Source organism: Bombina bombina, chromosome 6 (assembly GCF_027579735.1).
Source record: "Bombina bombina isolate aBomBom1 chromosome 6, aBomBom1.pri, whole genome shotgun sequence".
In the NCBI taxonomy this organism is placed as follows: Eukaryota; Metazoa; Chordata; class Amphibia; order Anura; family Bombinatoridae; genus Bombina; species Bombina bombina.
In genome coordinates, this window is record NC_069504.1 from 60,865,315 (window position 1) to 60,881,672 (window position 16,358).

General features: G+C 39.5%; 1 protein-coding gene across 1 annotated transcript in view; it reads left to right on the plus strand.

The window, feature by feature from the left end:
• Positions 1–16,358, plus strand: part of LOC128662603 (store-operated calcium entry regulator STIMATE-like) — a 205,408-nt gene that overhangs the window by 147,841 nt on the left and 41,209 nt on the right. The window contains exons 6-7 of the mRNA XM_053716428.1: positions 168–251; positions 14,773–14,880. Coding sequence (XP_053572403.1) covers positions 168–251; positions 14,773–14,880 — 192 coding nt within the window. The remainder of the gene's footprint in view (positions 1–167; positions 252–14,772; positions 14,881–16,358) is intronic.

Below are 16,358 nucleotides of genomic sequence, written 5' to 3' on the forward strand. Positions count from 1 at the left end.
ATTGCTACAATAAGATACAAAACATTTTGTACATAGTGACTTTATATTTAATAAAACAGCAAATTGATACAATGTGGTGCTGTGATTCAGTAACATTACATTTGCCTTTTGCTGATTGTTTCATGCAAGTGTAATTCCTTATGTTATTTTTCTTCTGTGTTTTACAGCTCCAAGAAATCCTTCTGCATTACATTCCTGACCCTCAGCTTGAGCTGGTTCTAGTAGTGCTCGTGGTGCCTTTTATAGTCAATGTAAGTCTGCAGCCATCACACCAACATAATATCCATATTTAGGAAGCTGTGTCAGAGCCTGTTAAATTGGGAATCTGCAGTGATCACCACCTCAGCACACATTGCCTTTTGCTATACATAAGCGTTAATTTCAGTTCTACTTCAGGGACGCCCCATTTACCTTACAGCCTCTGTAACCGTTCTCTGTTAAAAACAGAACAGGCATTTGTAATACATCAAGCGCAGCTTGAAAGTTAAAATAATAAAAATTTGGATTAGGGGTTTTCCCCTTATTAAAAGTTGATAATATACCCCATTAAAGAACATGGTCTCAGATAGAGACTATATCTCTGTAATATGCTATGTATATTGGTACTGCGTGCCAGAGTGCTGTATATAGGTGCTGTGCAATTTGTATTTGTGGAATGCTTATGGACAATTTGTTGTTGGTTTTTTTATGTTACTGAGGGGGTTGTTTTTTTGTTTTTAGATACTTTTTTTTTTTTATTTTAAATATTTTTTATTGAGAATTTTAACATACAAACATTTTACAATCTCATTACATTGGAAATAAAGGCATATAATCTTAATACATCTTAAGATACAGACTGAAAAGATACCCTCACAAGTTTTCACTATAGCTAATGTGAGTGTGGTACTACTGCTGGCTTTCAACCTTCCACTGATGGTTATTCCCACACCAAAAAAAAATTAACATGTTTGTCTAATGAGTTGTAACAAAGTTACGTAAAACTAACAAAACACAAAGATTATGTCACCATACTATATGCAGAGTCAACTACCCAGATTTTGATAATCACATGCTTAATAAGTCAAACGAACGTATCATACTAATATATCTAGTGCTTTGTGGGGATATCCCCTTTTTTGTCCCTCTATGATTACACCTTAACTCGTTGCCACCTACATATATAGGAGTCATAAGTTGACCCCCTGGAGTATCCAGTAAAACCACATCTTACCAAAGAAGTCTTTTGTGTTTTGTATGTGAGCTGTAGACTCATACCTAGAGTATGTGTGTTTAATTCTAGCTATAATCTCTGACCACTCAGGCACTCCTATCTTCCAATGTTTAGAGCAATATTTTCGCTTAGCAGATTACTTTACAATTTAGAAAGTTTTGATCATATAGTTCTCACTCCTGGGCACTCCCACCACATATGGAGGTATGTACCAATAGCTTTGCAACCTCTATAACAAAATCTAGAACCTCCATTAGGCAGATGTGTGGTTTTAAGAGGCGTAAGATACCATCGGAAAGTAGTCTTTATAGTATTTTCTCTTAGGCGTAAAGGAGTAAACCTCTACACGATTGATATATACTAGTGTCTTCCTCTCTTGCTAAATCTATTTTCCATTTATAAATAACAGAAGCTTTCTCCAACATAGGTGTGTCCGGTCCACGGCGTCATCCTTACTTGTGGGATATTCTCCTCCCCAACAGGAAATGGCAAAGAGCCCAGCAAAGCTGGTCACATGATCCCTCCTAGGCTCCGCCTTCCCCAGTCATTCTCTTTGCCGTTGTACAGGCAACATCTCCACGGAGATGGCTTAGAGTTTTTTAGTGTTTAACTGTAGTTTTTATTATTCAATCAAGAGTTTGTTATTTTAAAATAGTGCTGGTATGTACTATTTACTCTGAAACAGAAAAGAGATGAAGATTTCTGTTTGTAAGAGGAAAATGATTTTAGCAACCGTTACTAAAATCGATGGCTGTTTCCACACAGGACTGTTGAGAGGAATTAACTTCGGTTGGGGTTAACAGGGAGCAGACTTTTGCTGCTTGAGGTATGACACATTTCTAACAAGACGATGTAATGCTGGAAGCTGTCATTTTCCCTATGGGATCCGGTAAGCCATTTTTATTACATGAAGAGAAAAAAGGGCTTCACAAGGGCTTTTAAGACTGTAGACATTTTCTGGGCTAAAACGATTTATATATAAGCATATTTTATACTCCATAGCCTTGAGGAATTATTTTAATCTTGGGAACTATGTAAAATAACCGGCAGGCACTGTATTGGACACCTTATTCTCTAGGGGCTTTCCCTAATCATAGGCAGAGTCTCATTTTCGCGCCTCTATTGCGCACTTGTTTTTGGGAAGCATGACATGCAGATGCATGTGTGAGGAGCTCTGATACATAGAAAAGACTTTCTGAAGGCGTCATTTGGTATCGTATTCCCCTTTGGGCTTGGTTGGGTCTCAGCTAAGCAGATACCAGGGACTGTAAAGGGGTTAAATATAAAAACGGCTCCGGTTCCGTTATTTTAAGGGTTAAAGCTTCCAAATTTGGTGTGCAATACTTTTAAGGCTTTAAGACACTGTGGTGAAATTTTGGTGAATTTTGAACAATTCCTTCATACTTTTTCACATATGCAGTAATAAAGTGTGTTCAGTTTAAAATTTAAAGTGACAGTAACGGTTTTATTTTAAAACGTTTTTTGTACTTTGTTATCAAGTTTATGCCTGTTTAACATGTCTGAACTACCAGATAGACTGTGTTCTGTATGTGGGGAAGCCAAGGTTCCTTCTCATTTAAATAGATGTGATTTATGTGACACAAAATTTAGAGAAAATGATGCCCAAGATGATTCCTCAAGTGAGGGGAGTAAGCATGGTACTGCATCATCCCCTCCTTCGTCTACACCAGTCTTGCCCACACAGGAGGCCCCTAGTACATCTAGTGCGCCAATACTCCTTACTATGCAACAATTAACGGCTGTAATGGATAATTCTATCAAAAACATTTTAGCCAAAATGCCCACTTATCAGCGAAAGCGCGACTGCTCTGTTTTAGAAAATGCTGAAGAGCATGAGGACGCTGATGATATTGGTTCTGAAGTGCCCCTACACCAGTCTGAGGGGGCCAGGGAGGTTTTGTCTGAGGGAGAAATTTCAGATTCAGGGAAAATTTCTCAACAAGCTGAACCTGATGTGATTACATTTAAATTTAAATTGGAACATCTCCGCGCTCTGCTTAAGGAGGTGTTATCTACTCTGGATGATTGTGAGAATTTGGTCATTCCAGAGAAATTATGTAAAATGGACAAGTTCCTAGAGGTCCCGGGGCCCCCCGAAGCTTTTCCTATACCCAAGCGGGTGGCGGACATTGTAAATAAAGAATGGGAAAGGCCCGGTATACCTTTCGTCCCTCCCCCCATATTTAAGAAATTGTTTCCTATGGTCGACCCCAGAAAGGACTTATGGCAGACAGTCCCCAAGGTCGAGGGGGCGGTTTCTACTCTAAACAAACGCACCACTATACCCATAGAAGATAGTTGTGCTTTCAAAGATCCTATGGATAAAAAATTAGAGGGTTTGCTTAAAAAGATGTTTGTTCAGCAAGGTTACCTTCTACAACCAATTTCATGCATTGTTCCTGTCACTACAGCAGCGTGTTTCTGGTTCGATGAACTAGAAAAGGCGCTCAATAATAATTCTTCTTCTTATGAGGAGATTATGGACAGAATTCATGCTCTCAAATTGGCTAATTCTTTCACCCTAGACGCCACTTTGCAATTGGCTAGGTTAGCGGCGAAAAATTCTGGTTTTGCTATTGTGGCGCGCAGAGCGCTTTGGCTAAAATCTTGGTCAGCGGATGCGTCTTCCAAGAACAAATTGCTTAACATTCCTTTCAAGGGGAAAACGCTGTTTGGCCCTGACTTGAAAGAGATTATCTCTGATATCACTGGGGGCAAGGGCCACGCCCTTCCTCAGGATAGGTCTTTCAAAGCCAAAAATAAACCTAATTTTCGTCCCTTTCGCAGAAACGGACCAGCCCCAAGTGCTACGTCCTCTAAGCAAGAGGGTAATACTTCTCAAGCCAAGCCAGCCTGGAGGCCAATGCAAGGCTGGAACAAAGGAAAGCAGGCCAAGAAACCTGCCACTGCTACCAAGACAGCATGAGATGTTGGCCCCCGATCCGGGACCGGATCTGGTGGGGGGCAGACTCTCTCTCTTCGCTCAGGCTTGGGCAAGAGATGTTCTGGATCCTTGGGCACTAGAAATAGTCTCCCAAGGTTATCTTCTGGAATTCAAGGGACTTCCCCCAAGGGGGAGGTTCCACAGGTCTCAATTGTCTTCAGACCTCATAAAAAAACAGGCATTCTTACATTGTGTAGAAGACCTGTTAAAAATGGGAGTGATTCATCCTGTTCCATTAGGAGAACAAGGGATGGGGTTCTACTCCAATCTGTTCGTAGTTCCCAAAAAAGAGGGAACATTCAGACCAATCTTAGATCTCAAGATCCTAAACAAGTTTCTCAAGGTTCCATCGTTCAAAATGGAAACCATTCGAACAATTCTTCCTTCCATCCAGGAAGGTCAATTCATGACCACGGTGGATTTAAAGGATGCGTATCTACATATTCCTATCCACAAGGAACATCATCGGTTCCTAAGGTTCGCATTCCTGGACAAGCATTACCAGTTTGTGGCACTTCCGTTCGGATTAGCCACTGCTCCAAGAATTTTCACAAAGGTACTAGGGTCCCTTCTAGCGGTGCTAAGACCAAGGGGCATTGCAGTAGTACCTTACTTGGACGACATTCTGATTCAAGCGTCGTCTCTTCCACAAGCAAAGGCTCACACGGACATTGTCCTGGCCTTTCTCAGATCTCACGGGTGGAAAGTGAACGTAGAAAAAAGTTCGCTATCTCCGTCAACAAGGGTTCCCTTCTTGGGAACAATAATAGACTCCTTAGAAATGAGGATTTTTCTGACAGAGGCCAGAAAATCAAAACTTCTAAACTCTTGTCAAATACTTCATTCTGTTCCTCTTCCTTCCATAGCGCAGTGCATGGAAGTAATAGGTTTGATGGTAGCGGCAATGGACATAGTTCCTTTTGCGCGAATTCATCTAAGACCATTACAACTGTGCATGCTCAGTCAGTGGAATGGGGACTATACAGACTTGTCTCCGACGATACAAGTAGATCAGAGGACCAGAGATTCACTCCGTTGGTGGCTGTCCCTGGACAACCTGTCACAGGGGATGAGCTTCCGCAGACCAGAGTGGGTCATTGTCACGACCGACGCCAGTCTGGTGGGCTGGGGCGCGGTCTGGGGACCCCTGAAAGCTCAGGGTCTTTGGTCTCGGGAAGAATCTCTTCTCCCGATAAATATTCTGGAACTGAGAGCGATATTCAATGCTCTCAAGGCTTGGCCTCAGCTAGCAAAGGCCAAGTTCATACGGTTTCAATCAGACAACATGACGACTGTTGCGTACATCAACCATCAGGGGGGAACAAGGAGTTCCCTGGCGATGGAAGAAGTGACCAAAATCATTCAAGGGGCGGAGACTCACTCCTGCCACTTGTCTGCAATCCACATTCCAGGAGTGGAAAATTGGGAAGCGGATTTTCTGAGTCGTCAGACATTTCATCCGGGGGAGTGGGAACTCCATCCGGAAATCTTTGCCCAAATTACTCAATTGTGGGGCATTCCATACATGGATCTGATGGCCTCTCGTCAGAACTTCAAGGTTCCTTGCTACGGGTCCAGATCCAGGGATCCCAAGGTGACTCTAGTAGATGCACTAGTAGCACCTTGGACCTTCAAACTAGCTTATGTATTCCCGCCGTTTCCTCTCATCCCCAGGCTGGTAGCCAGGATCAATCAGGAGAGGGCATCGGTGATCTTGATAGCTCCTGCGTGGCCACGCAGGACTTGGTATGCAGACCTGGTGAATATGTCATCGGCTCCACCATGGAAGCTACCTTTGAGACGAGACCTTCTTGTTCAAGGTCCGTTCGAACATCCGAATCTGGTCTCACTCCAACTGACTGCTTGGAGATTGAACGCTTGATCTTATCAAAGCGAGGGTTCTCAGATTCTGTCATTGATACTCTTGTTCAGGCCAGAAAGCCTGTAACTAGAAAAATCTACCACAAAATATGGAAAAAATATATCTGTTGGTGTGAGTCTAAAGGATTCCCTTGGGACAAGGTAAAAATTCCTAAGATTCTATCCTTTCTTCAAGAAGGTTTGGAGAAAGGATTATCTGCAAGTTCTTTGAAGGGACAGATTTCTGCCTTGTCTGTGTTACTTCACAAAAAGCTGGCAGCTGTGCCAGATGTTCAAGCCTTTGTTCAGGCTCTGGTTAGAATCAAGCCTGTTTACAAACATTTGACTCCTCCTTGGAGTCTCAATTTAGTTCTTTCAGTTCTTCAGGGGGTTCCGTTTGAACCCTTACATTCCGTTGATATTAAGTTATTATATTGGAAAGTTTTGTTTTTGGTTGCAATTTCTTCTGCTAGAAGAGTTTCAGAATTATCTGCTCTGCAGTGTTCTCCTCCTTATCTGGTGTTCCATGCAGATAAGGTGGTTTTACGTACTAAACCTGGTTTTCTTCCGAAAGTTGTTTCTAACAAAAACATTAACCAGGAGATAGTCGTGCCTTCTTTGTGTCTGAATCCAGTTTCAAAGAAGGAACGTTTGTTGCACAATTTGGATGTAGTTCGTGCTCTAAAATTCTATTTAGATGCTACAAAGGATTTTAGACAAACATCTTCTTTGTTTGTTGTTTATTCTGGTAAAAGGAGAGGTCAAAAAGCAACTTCTACCTCTCTCTCTTTTTGGATTAAAAGCATCATCAGATTGGTTTACGAGACTGCCGGACGGCAGCCTCCTGAAAGAATCACAGCTCATTCTACTAGGGCTGTGGCTTCCACATGGGCCTTCAAGAACGAGGCTTCTGTTGATCAGATATGTAAGGCAGCGACTTGGTCTTCACTGCACACTTTTACTAAATTTTACAAATTTGATACTTTTGCTTCTTCTGAGGCTATTTTTGGGAGAAAGGTTTTGCAAGCCGTGGTGCCTTCCATCTAGGTGACCTGATTTGCTCCCTCCCTTCATCCGTGTCCTAAAGCTTTGGTATTGTTTCCCACAAGTAAGGATGACGCCGTGGACCGGACACACCTATGTTGGAGAAAACAGAATTTATGTTTACCTGATAAATTACTTTCTCCAACGGTGTGTCCGGTCCACGGCCCGCCCTGGTTTTTTAATCAGGTCTGATAATTTATTTTCTTTAACTACAGTCACCACGGTATCATATGATTTCTCCTATGCAAATATTCCTCCTTTACGTCGGTCGAATGACTGGGGAAGGCGGAGCCTAGGAGGGATCATGTGACCAGCTTTGCTGGGCTCTTTGTCATTTCCTGTTGGGGAGGAGAATATCCCACAAGTAAGGATGACGCCGTGGACCGGACACACCGTTGGAGAAAGTAATTTATCAGGTAAACATAAATTCTGTTTTTGTGCTATTTTTAGATGTTAGAATTCTAATGTATTAGTGTGATATACCATGAGAGCTACATATACGTTCTAGTTTTGTAGTAGGTTGGTATTTTGCATCTGAAAGATAGATCCTTATAGCTGCAGTAATTTGCAGATACAAGAACCAGTGTAAGGGTAGATTATCTAATTTAAGTTGTAATTGGGCATAGGTAAAAGGAGATTTATTAGATACAAAATCTGTTACTCTAGAGTCCCTTATTTTCCCATATATCTATAAGAGGTCTACAGTCTTTTGGAATAATACATTTCAATGGTAACAATAAGGATTTAGTCGGCAGCAAATTGAATTTTTTGATCAATGATTCCCATAGTTGTCTTGACATTTCTGTGATCCCAGCCCGATGCACCTTCCCAACACCCGTTCCGTTCCAAATAATTTCCTCCGGAGACTCAAAGCCTCCCATGATGAGATTCCAGGCCTGGCCATATCACATTTTCCCCCTTTTTGCCTACTAAGGAAAGCTAGTGCTAGTCTCGAAGCATGGTAGTTTTTTACTTCTAAGGAACCCATTCAATGCCGATTGGAGAGAGTTAATGTCTGGTTTGTGAAGTTTGATAGGTAAAGCTCCAAATAGGTATATCAGTCTAGGAAGAATATTCATTTTTATGGAAGATAATCTACTATACCATGAAAAATTTGCTTTCTGCCATTTATTGATATCTACCCTTATTTTTTAGTGTAGTGGAATATAATTTGCCTTGTATAAATGAGTAGAATGAGAAGTTAATTGAATGTTTGGGCCACCTAAAGACAAAATTGGCCTCAATAATTTTTGTTGTAGTTTTGGGTAATGCAATTGGGAGGGCTTCGCATTTATCCCTATTAATTTTATATCCCGATATAGCTGAAAAATCCCCTAGAGTAGAATAGAGATTTGGATGAGATATCAACGGTCTTGTCAAAGTCAGTAAGACGTTGTCCGCAAAAAGGGTAATTTTATGGTTAAAAGGTCCAGTCTCTAAGCCTGTGATGTCTGGGGAATTTTGAATTGTGATTGCTAGTGGTTCTATACATAGGGCGAACAGGAGGGGGAAAGTGGGCACCCCTCCCTGGTGCCATTTTAGAATATGGAAAGTACTAGACTGAGGACCTGTTGCTCTAACAAAGGCTGTCGTGTTGGAATATAAGTTTTTGATAGCCGTGATAAAGGGACCTCCAAAACCCATCCTCTCCAAAACCGTCCTCATATATGTCCAATCCGACCTGTCAAATGCCTTCTCCGCGTCTAGTGATAGCAGCAGAGAAGGCACCTTTTTTTTCCATCAGATGGTCGATCACTGTTATCTTCGTACGTATATTGTCCGGTCCTTCCCTGTCCTTAATGAACCCCACTTGGTCTGGATGTATTACGGATGGTAAAATTTATTTAAATCTATTGGCCAGTACTTTTGTCACTATTGTAATGTCCTGATTAATTAAGGATATAGGTCTGTAACTGAGGCATAACTTAGGATTTTTCTCTGGCTTGGATATTACTATAATTTTGGCTTGTAAAAGCTCCCACGGAAGATCATGTCCCTCCAATACATGAGTTGCGAATTGTACAAGATGGGAAATTAATGTTGAAGCAAAAAACGTATAATATTCACCTGTGAACCCATCAGGTCCTGGAGCTTTTCCAGGCTTAAGCTCCTTAATCACCCTAGAAATTTCAGAATGTGTAATTTCGCTGTTTAAAATTTCCTTATCAGCATCTGTTAGTTTATATAATTTGGCTGCCTCTAAAAAGGAATGTAATATACCTCTAGTTGTCTCATTTTGATCTACCTTTTTGCCATCATATAGAATTTTGTAGTAATGGGCAAAGCTATCCACTATCTCTTGTGGATTTGATGTTGTATGTTCATCTGTTTTTTGTATATATGGTATCGACATAGTCCAGTAATTCTCTCTTATCTTGTTGGCAAGGTATTTGTCAGGTTTGTTTGAAAACAAATTACTTTTTTTTTGCTTTCTATTGGCCTTTCTAATTGAATTGTCATTTAATAATGTAGCTAGAGATTATTATTTTTTTTGTGTTGTAGTGTCAAAAGGACAGAGTTAACGTTTGTAGTCTTGTGTTCCTTTTCTAGCATTTCTATTTATGAGTGTAACCGCGAGATATGCGCATTTGTTTTTTTATTATAAATGGCCTTCTCTTTGATGATAACAACTGACTTGTGTGCGGCCCAAATTAATGTTGGATTGGTTATAGTGTTTAAAATAACTTCTTGATAAAGTGCCCTAGTGGCAAAACGCATTGACCAGGACCACACTTTGCTTTGCTCTGTGAAACTGTTTGTATGTACAGCTAGTTCTACGCCAGAACAACGGTAACTGTATGGGAACAGAGGTTTTTTCTATTATGAACTTTTTATTACTGAGCATCTAACAAGTATCGTTCAGAAACAGGATCTGGAACGATCTCACCACTACTAATGATATCCTTCATTCACAAAAAGTAACAAGTCTGCACAGCAAAATTGTTGCCATTTGTTTCCGAGAGATTAATTTTTGACCAGAACGTCACACGGCCTATCACATGGCCACATTAGACCAAGAGGAAAACTAATTATTGGTATTGCCCGCTTGGATGGGGTGCTACAAGCCAACTCCTAAATTGAGGTATTTGTACAATTATAGTACCTTCTTTCGATTTATATAACAACTTCCCGAATAACAGAGTACTCCACTACACACGAAGAAGAAATAACGATAATACGGTACCTTAATTACAAAATTCCCCTACATCAGATATTGTGTTGAAGTCTAGATACAACGGACATTGGTATTTGGTCCGGGACTTATGGTGATAAAAGCTATACAGTTTCTGGCACATTTAGATCTTCGCTTTGTATATTCCTCCATTTTGATGGCAATTTCCTTTAGTAGACATTTTATCTTATTTCAAGGGGAGACGTCCCCTGTCTTTTAATGTGATACACTATATATTCAATAAATAGCATGTAATTTGGACTTTTATATTTGAATCAGTCCATTTTTATACATAATCTGTATTATACTTTCTTTCTCAATAGTTTAATATATGCCATAATCAATCATCATTATTTTGTGTTAATATATATTATTACATAGACCTGTGCTTGTTAGTGCTGTCATTCTCATTTAACTTTATAAATATATAGTCCAATTTAGTATAACTATTATGCACCACAGAGTAAAAAGTGAAATCCGAGGTAATCCCATATAGGGACTTCCAAGAATCTATAAGAGTGTGTGGAGCTAGCAAATCAACTATCCTTTTGGCCATGGATCGTTGTCTGGCAATTTTCTTGTTCTGGGCTAGGGGCTGTTTATTTGTGAGTTCTTGTAAATCTAAATTAAAATCCCCTGCTAAAACTATTCTCATTTAAGACCAACCTGTCAGTAGGTGGGAGATAGAGTTAAAAAATGCTGTTTGGTTGTCATTTTGGGCATATATGTTACATAGCAGTATATCAATACCTTGAATTTGGCCCTGAACTAGTAGGTATCTCCCTTCCTTATCTGATATTGTCTCTTTGTGTGTGAATTGCAATGAGGAATGAATTAGGATCAAAACCCCTCTTTTTTTCATGTCAGTTGTTGAATGAAAGCTGTGAGAATATTCTTTGGACCAGTATTTGGGTATAAGGGATCTAATAAAATGAGTTTCCTGGAGGTAGATATTTGCATGAAGTCTTTTATATTTAGTCAAAGCAGTTGTCCTTTTAATATTTGAATTAAGCCCTCTCACTTTATGTAAGAGGAGGTTAATATTAGGAAGAGACATCAATACACTGAGAAAAATCTGAAAGCTCTATAATCTGGATTATGGGTCTTTCCTCTACTACACCTCTGAGATATGTCATAACTAATTATATAAAGAGGAATGTAGTTTCCTAAAAGTGTTTGAGTGCCAACTTCCAACTTTCCTCTCTTCCCCTTGTCACCTATCTCCCTAGATTTAGTTTATATTGCTCTTAGCATCTGTGTGAGTGACCTCTGCTTCACATGACATTGAGTATTTTTGACATGGTGACACATTAAATAACAATAAACAACAACGTGAACTATATGTAAATGTAACATTAAATATAAACAGTGCATGTAGAATAAAGAACAGAGATTATACTATTAAGCACTTGCACATAAGTACCTTAACCTGTATGTATTTGATTTCTCAAGTCCATTCCTGTATACACATATTGGCGGCAATTGTCACTTTGAATAATTGTTGTTGGTTTTTTTTTTAAAAGTGTTTTATTTTTTTTTATTTTTTTAAACGAAAAAAGAACACAAGAAGGCTAACTTGTAAATAAGTCACCAATGTTGTTCTTGTCCGCCAACATCTAGGATATAATTGGGCCAGAAGATCGGACATCGATTCATTGCATGAAATAAAGGAACTCATACTTTACCAGAGACATTTCCCCCAAATCTGAAGTTTAATTTTCTCCAAAGTGAGCCTTAATATGTTCCAGTTCATGATTTAAACTTTTTCCTAATGACCCTGGACCATCTTGCTTTCTGAAACGGACTTTGTAATTCTTGCAGGTCGGGCAATGTTGAGGTGGTTTCCGTTGTTGGCATCTCTGGCATTTCAAGGCCTAGGATTTTGCAAGCTGCCTGGATCTCCTTGATCAACCTGATTGTTAAAGTTTTGTTGTCTTTGGTAATGTGGAGTGCAAAAGGAAAGCCCCAACGATATGGGATTTGATGTTTCCTTAATAAGGAAGTGAATGGTTGCAAAAGATTTCTGCGTTGTAGTGTACGGACACATTTGTTTGTAGTTAACTTAAGAACAACATCTGTGTGTCTATGAAGCCAAGTGGTTTAATATGTAACTGATTTAACAGCTCTCCTGTATTATTTTTGATGCATGTTTAGTTTATTTTTTTGTTTTTTTGCAAGTAAATCTATCAGGCCCATGCCTTACTCTGTTTTCCTGAAGTTACTTAAAGTCAGCTAATTAGTCTTTTGCTAAACTTCTATTTGTCGTCAGATTCTCAGAGCCATCTATCGTTGGTTGCCCTATTACCTATTCATTATGGTGAAAAGATATTGTCTTTTGTGTGACGCAGTTAGGTTTAGTGAGATGGGCCTACTCTCTTGCTTTCCCTTATCATGTATCCTGCCCTCATACAGCACTTATACCCTTCTCACCTTCTCCTCTTAATCACCGGCACCGCTGTCTATTTTGATTATATCATGCGTCTACGTAATATAGCGATTTCCCTAAACTGAGCCTTTGTTTGTAATACAGAGATTTCCCCAAACGGAACCTTTACTTGTAATACAGAGATTTCCCCAAACGAAGCCTTTGCTTGTAATACAGATTTCCCTAAACGGAGCCTTTGCTTGTAATACAGAGATTTCCCCAAACGGAACCTTTACTTGTAATACAGAGATTTCCCCAAACTGAGCCTTTGCTTTTAATACAGAGATTTCCCCAAACGGAGCCTTTGTTTGTAATACAGTGATTTCCCTAAACTGAGTCTTTGTTTGTAATACAGTGATTTCCCCAAACGGAGCCTTTGCTTGTAATAAATACAGTGATTTCCCCAAACGGAGCCTTTGTTTGTAATACAGTGATTTCCCCAAACGGAGCCTTTGTTTGTAATACAGTGATTTCCCCAAACGGACCCTTTGCTTGTAATATAGAGATTTCCCAAAATGGAGTCTGTAATACAGTGATTTCCCCAAACGGAACCTTTGTTTGTAATACAGTGATTTCCCCAAACGGAACCTTTGTTTGTAATACAGTGATTTCCCCAAACGGAACCTTTGCTTGTAATGCAGTGATTTCCCCAAATGGAACCTTTGCTTGTAATGCAGTGATTTCCCCAAATGGAACCTTTGCTTGTAATGCAGTGATTTCCCCAAACGGAGCCTTTGCTTGTAATATAGAGATTTCCCAAAACGGTCTGTAATACAGAGATTTCCCCAAACGGAACCTTTGCTTGTAATGCAGTGATTTCCCCAAACAGAACCTTTGCTTGTAATGCAGTGATTTCCCCAAACGGAACCTTTGCTTGTAATGCAGTGATTTCCCCAAACGGAACCTTTGTTTGTAATACAGTGATTTCCCCAAACGGAACCTTTGTTTGTAATACAGTGATTTCCCCAAACGGAACCTTTGCTTGTAATGCAGTGATTTCCCCAAATGGAACCTTTGCTTGTAATGCAGTGATTTCCCCAAACGGAGCCTTTGCTTGTAATGCAGTGACTTCCCCAAACGGAGCCTTTGCTTGTAATGCAGTGATTTCCCCAAACGGAGCCTTTGCTTGTAATGCAGTAATTTCCCCAAACGGAGCCTTTGCTTGTAATGCAGTGATTTCCCCAAATGGAGCCTTTGCTTGTAATATAGCGATTTGGTCACAGCATAGACACGGCTGCCTTCTGTGCTTACTGCATGACAGCTATGTGCACTGTGTTCGGTTAGCGGCAGGAGCAGGCTTACTACAACTGTCTGCTGATCTGCTACTGTCAGGTAGGAGCCACTTAGCAGAACCATATGGTATGGTCTGAGTGTGCAGAAAAGCTGACACGGTAGTATGGGATGGTTTGCATTGCCGTAAGGGAGGAGATAATTCCTGGGAGCAGGGCTGGGTGCTATGTGGAAGCTTAGACCCTGGGAGGATCATGGTGTTGCACAGTAGGAGAAAGGGAATGACAGCTCTGTGCGCTGTGACCGGTTAGCGGCAGGAGCGGGCTCACTACAACTGATTACTGAAGAGGCGAAAACATATTGAAAATGTATTGCTGCATACATTAATGGTGCGATTGCGATTGGTCAGGGGCCAGCTAACATAAAGGTAAAAAAAATTAACTTTTACAAATACTATTTTTTGGGGTATTACTCTATTTAAAGTTGTAGTACTGCATTGCTGCTGCTAGGTTACTATCCTATTATGAGTGAACTTGTCCTTTAAATAGCTCCTCGGGCGTGAACGCAATGTTATCTATAAGGCCCACATGAACTAGCAGTCTCCTGTTGTGAAAAGCTAATAAAAAAGCATGTGATAAGAGGCTGTCTGTAGTGGCTTAGAAACAGGCAGACATTTAGAGGTTTAAAGGTTATAAAGTATATTAATCTAACAATATTGGTTGTGCAAAGCTGGGGAATGGGCAGTAAAGGCATTATCTACCTTTTTAAAGAATAACAATTTTAGTGTAGACTGTCCCTTTAAGTGTTTATTCCCATCACACAGCAGGCTTCTGGTAACTCATTCTTTGTTTCCCCCCCTAAAGGCAATAATGTTTTGGGTGGTGGACAGTCTAATAATGAAAAAGTACAAGCGCGTGCAGAATGACTCGGTTAGTGACAGATCAACAGCTGAAAAGGATGAGGAATTCCAGGTAAGATCCTAAGATCCAGAAACTACTGTGTGGGGAATCCACTAAATATGTCTTTATCATCTTCTCCCCGTACGCTGCTTTAAAAGTTGTGTGTGTTTGTTTAAACATCTGGACAGTGGTCTCTTCCAATGTATTGACATAAAAATAATATATATATTCATTGTGATGTAAACTGGAGAAAAACAAACGCACTGCCCAGTACTTATTCATATATCACTGCTAAATGATACCTTAGTGGCTGGTACAAGCGCCAGATATTAAGTGAATGAAAAAATAGCTCCCAGTATAGCTTTGCTGCCCAGGAACAGACTTTACCTGTGTGTTTAACCTCTTATCACAGTTATATTCAAGTAAAAGTACAACAATAAAAATGATCAAACACTTAGTTATTTTCTTTTTGCACAATTTTTTTGTTCCTTTGACAATCTATTTTATGCAAAAATATATTTTTAACATGTTTAAAGAGTGACTTTTTTTTTAAAGAAAATGATTCTGTTGTAGGGCAGGGTCTCATTATCCTGAAGAGGACAGCAGGGTACAATATATTCAGTTCAAACAGCAAATAAGGTTTAGAGGGCTTAACTATGTGACAACCTAATAAATCCGCCCCCTCTATAAGAATTGCAGATCCGGCAATGTTTTAAATGCAAAGTACATTGAACAAGTGAATCCATAAAACTCTGCTTGATTAAAAATATATTAAAAACAGATCAGCAATCTATAACAAAAAATGTACCCAAATTATTACCGTCATCTGACGCGTTGCGCTAGGCGCTTTTTGTTTACAAATTTTGTGTTATATATTGCTGATATGTTAATACATTGTTAATAAGGCGGAGTTTTATGGATTCACTTGTTCAATGCACTGTGTATTTACAACATTGTCAGTCCCTTATAGAAGGAGCTGTTTGAATTCTAAATTATTTCAGCCCTTGGGGATAGAGGCAGAAGGGGGAGTTTTATACAGGTACCTTTGTGTGATAACTGGGTTTGTACTTTTTACTATATAACATATTCAGTACCTGAGAGCACACAGTCATATAGAGCTGAAACAATGGTGTTTGCAAGGTATTTTTGAGAAATTATTTTTTCTGAAAGACAATTAACTTTAAAGGGATAGTAAACACCTTGTAATCACAAGTCATTTATGTTGTGTTGCTATAGAATAACATATCGGCCAAGTCTTAATGTTTTTAAAACAAATTAACATTATTTTTACTGCAATTATTTTCAATAGCCAAACTCCAGCCACTATTAGCCTTATTTGGAGGATCTGGGCTTTACTTCACAGACAGAAAGTCTAGCCACTGTCATAAAGTTAGTATAAAGTATGTTATTTTGCCACTGTTATCTGCTAAAGACAGGGTAGATATGTAGCAGGCTTAGCCTTGAGAATGGGATGTTTAGAATGTATTTATGTAAATTCATTTACCCGTAATTTCCATATGTATATATGTATGTATATGTATTTCTTTGTG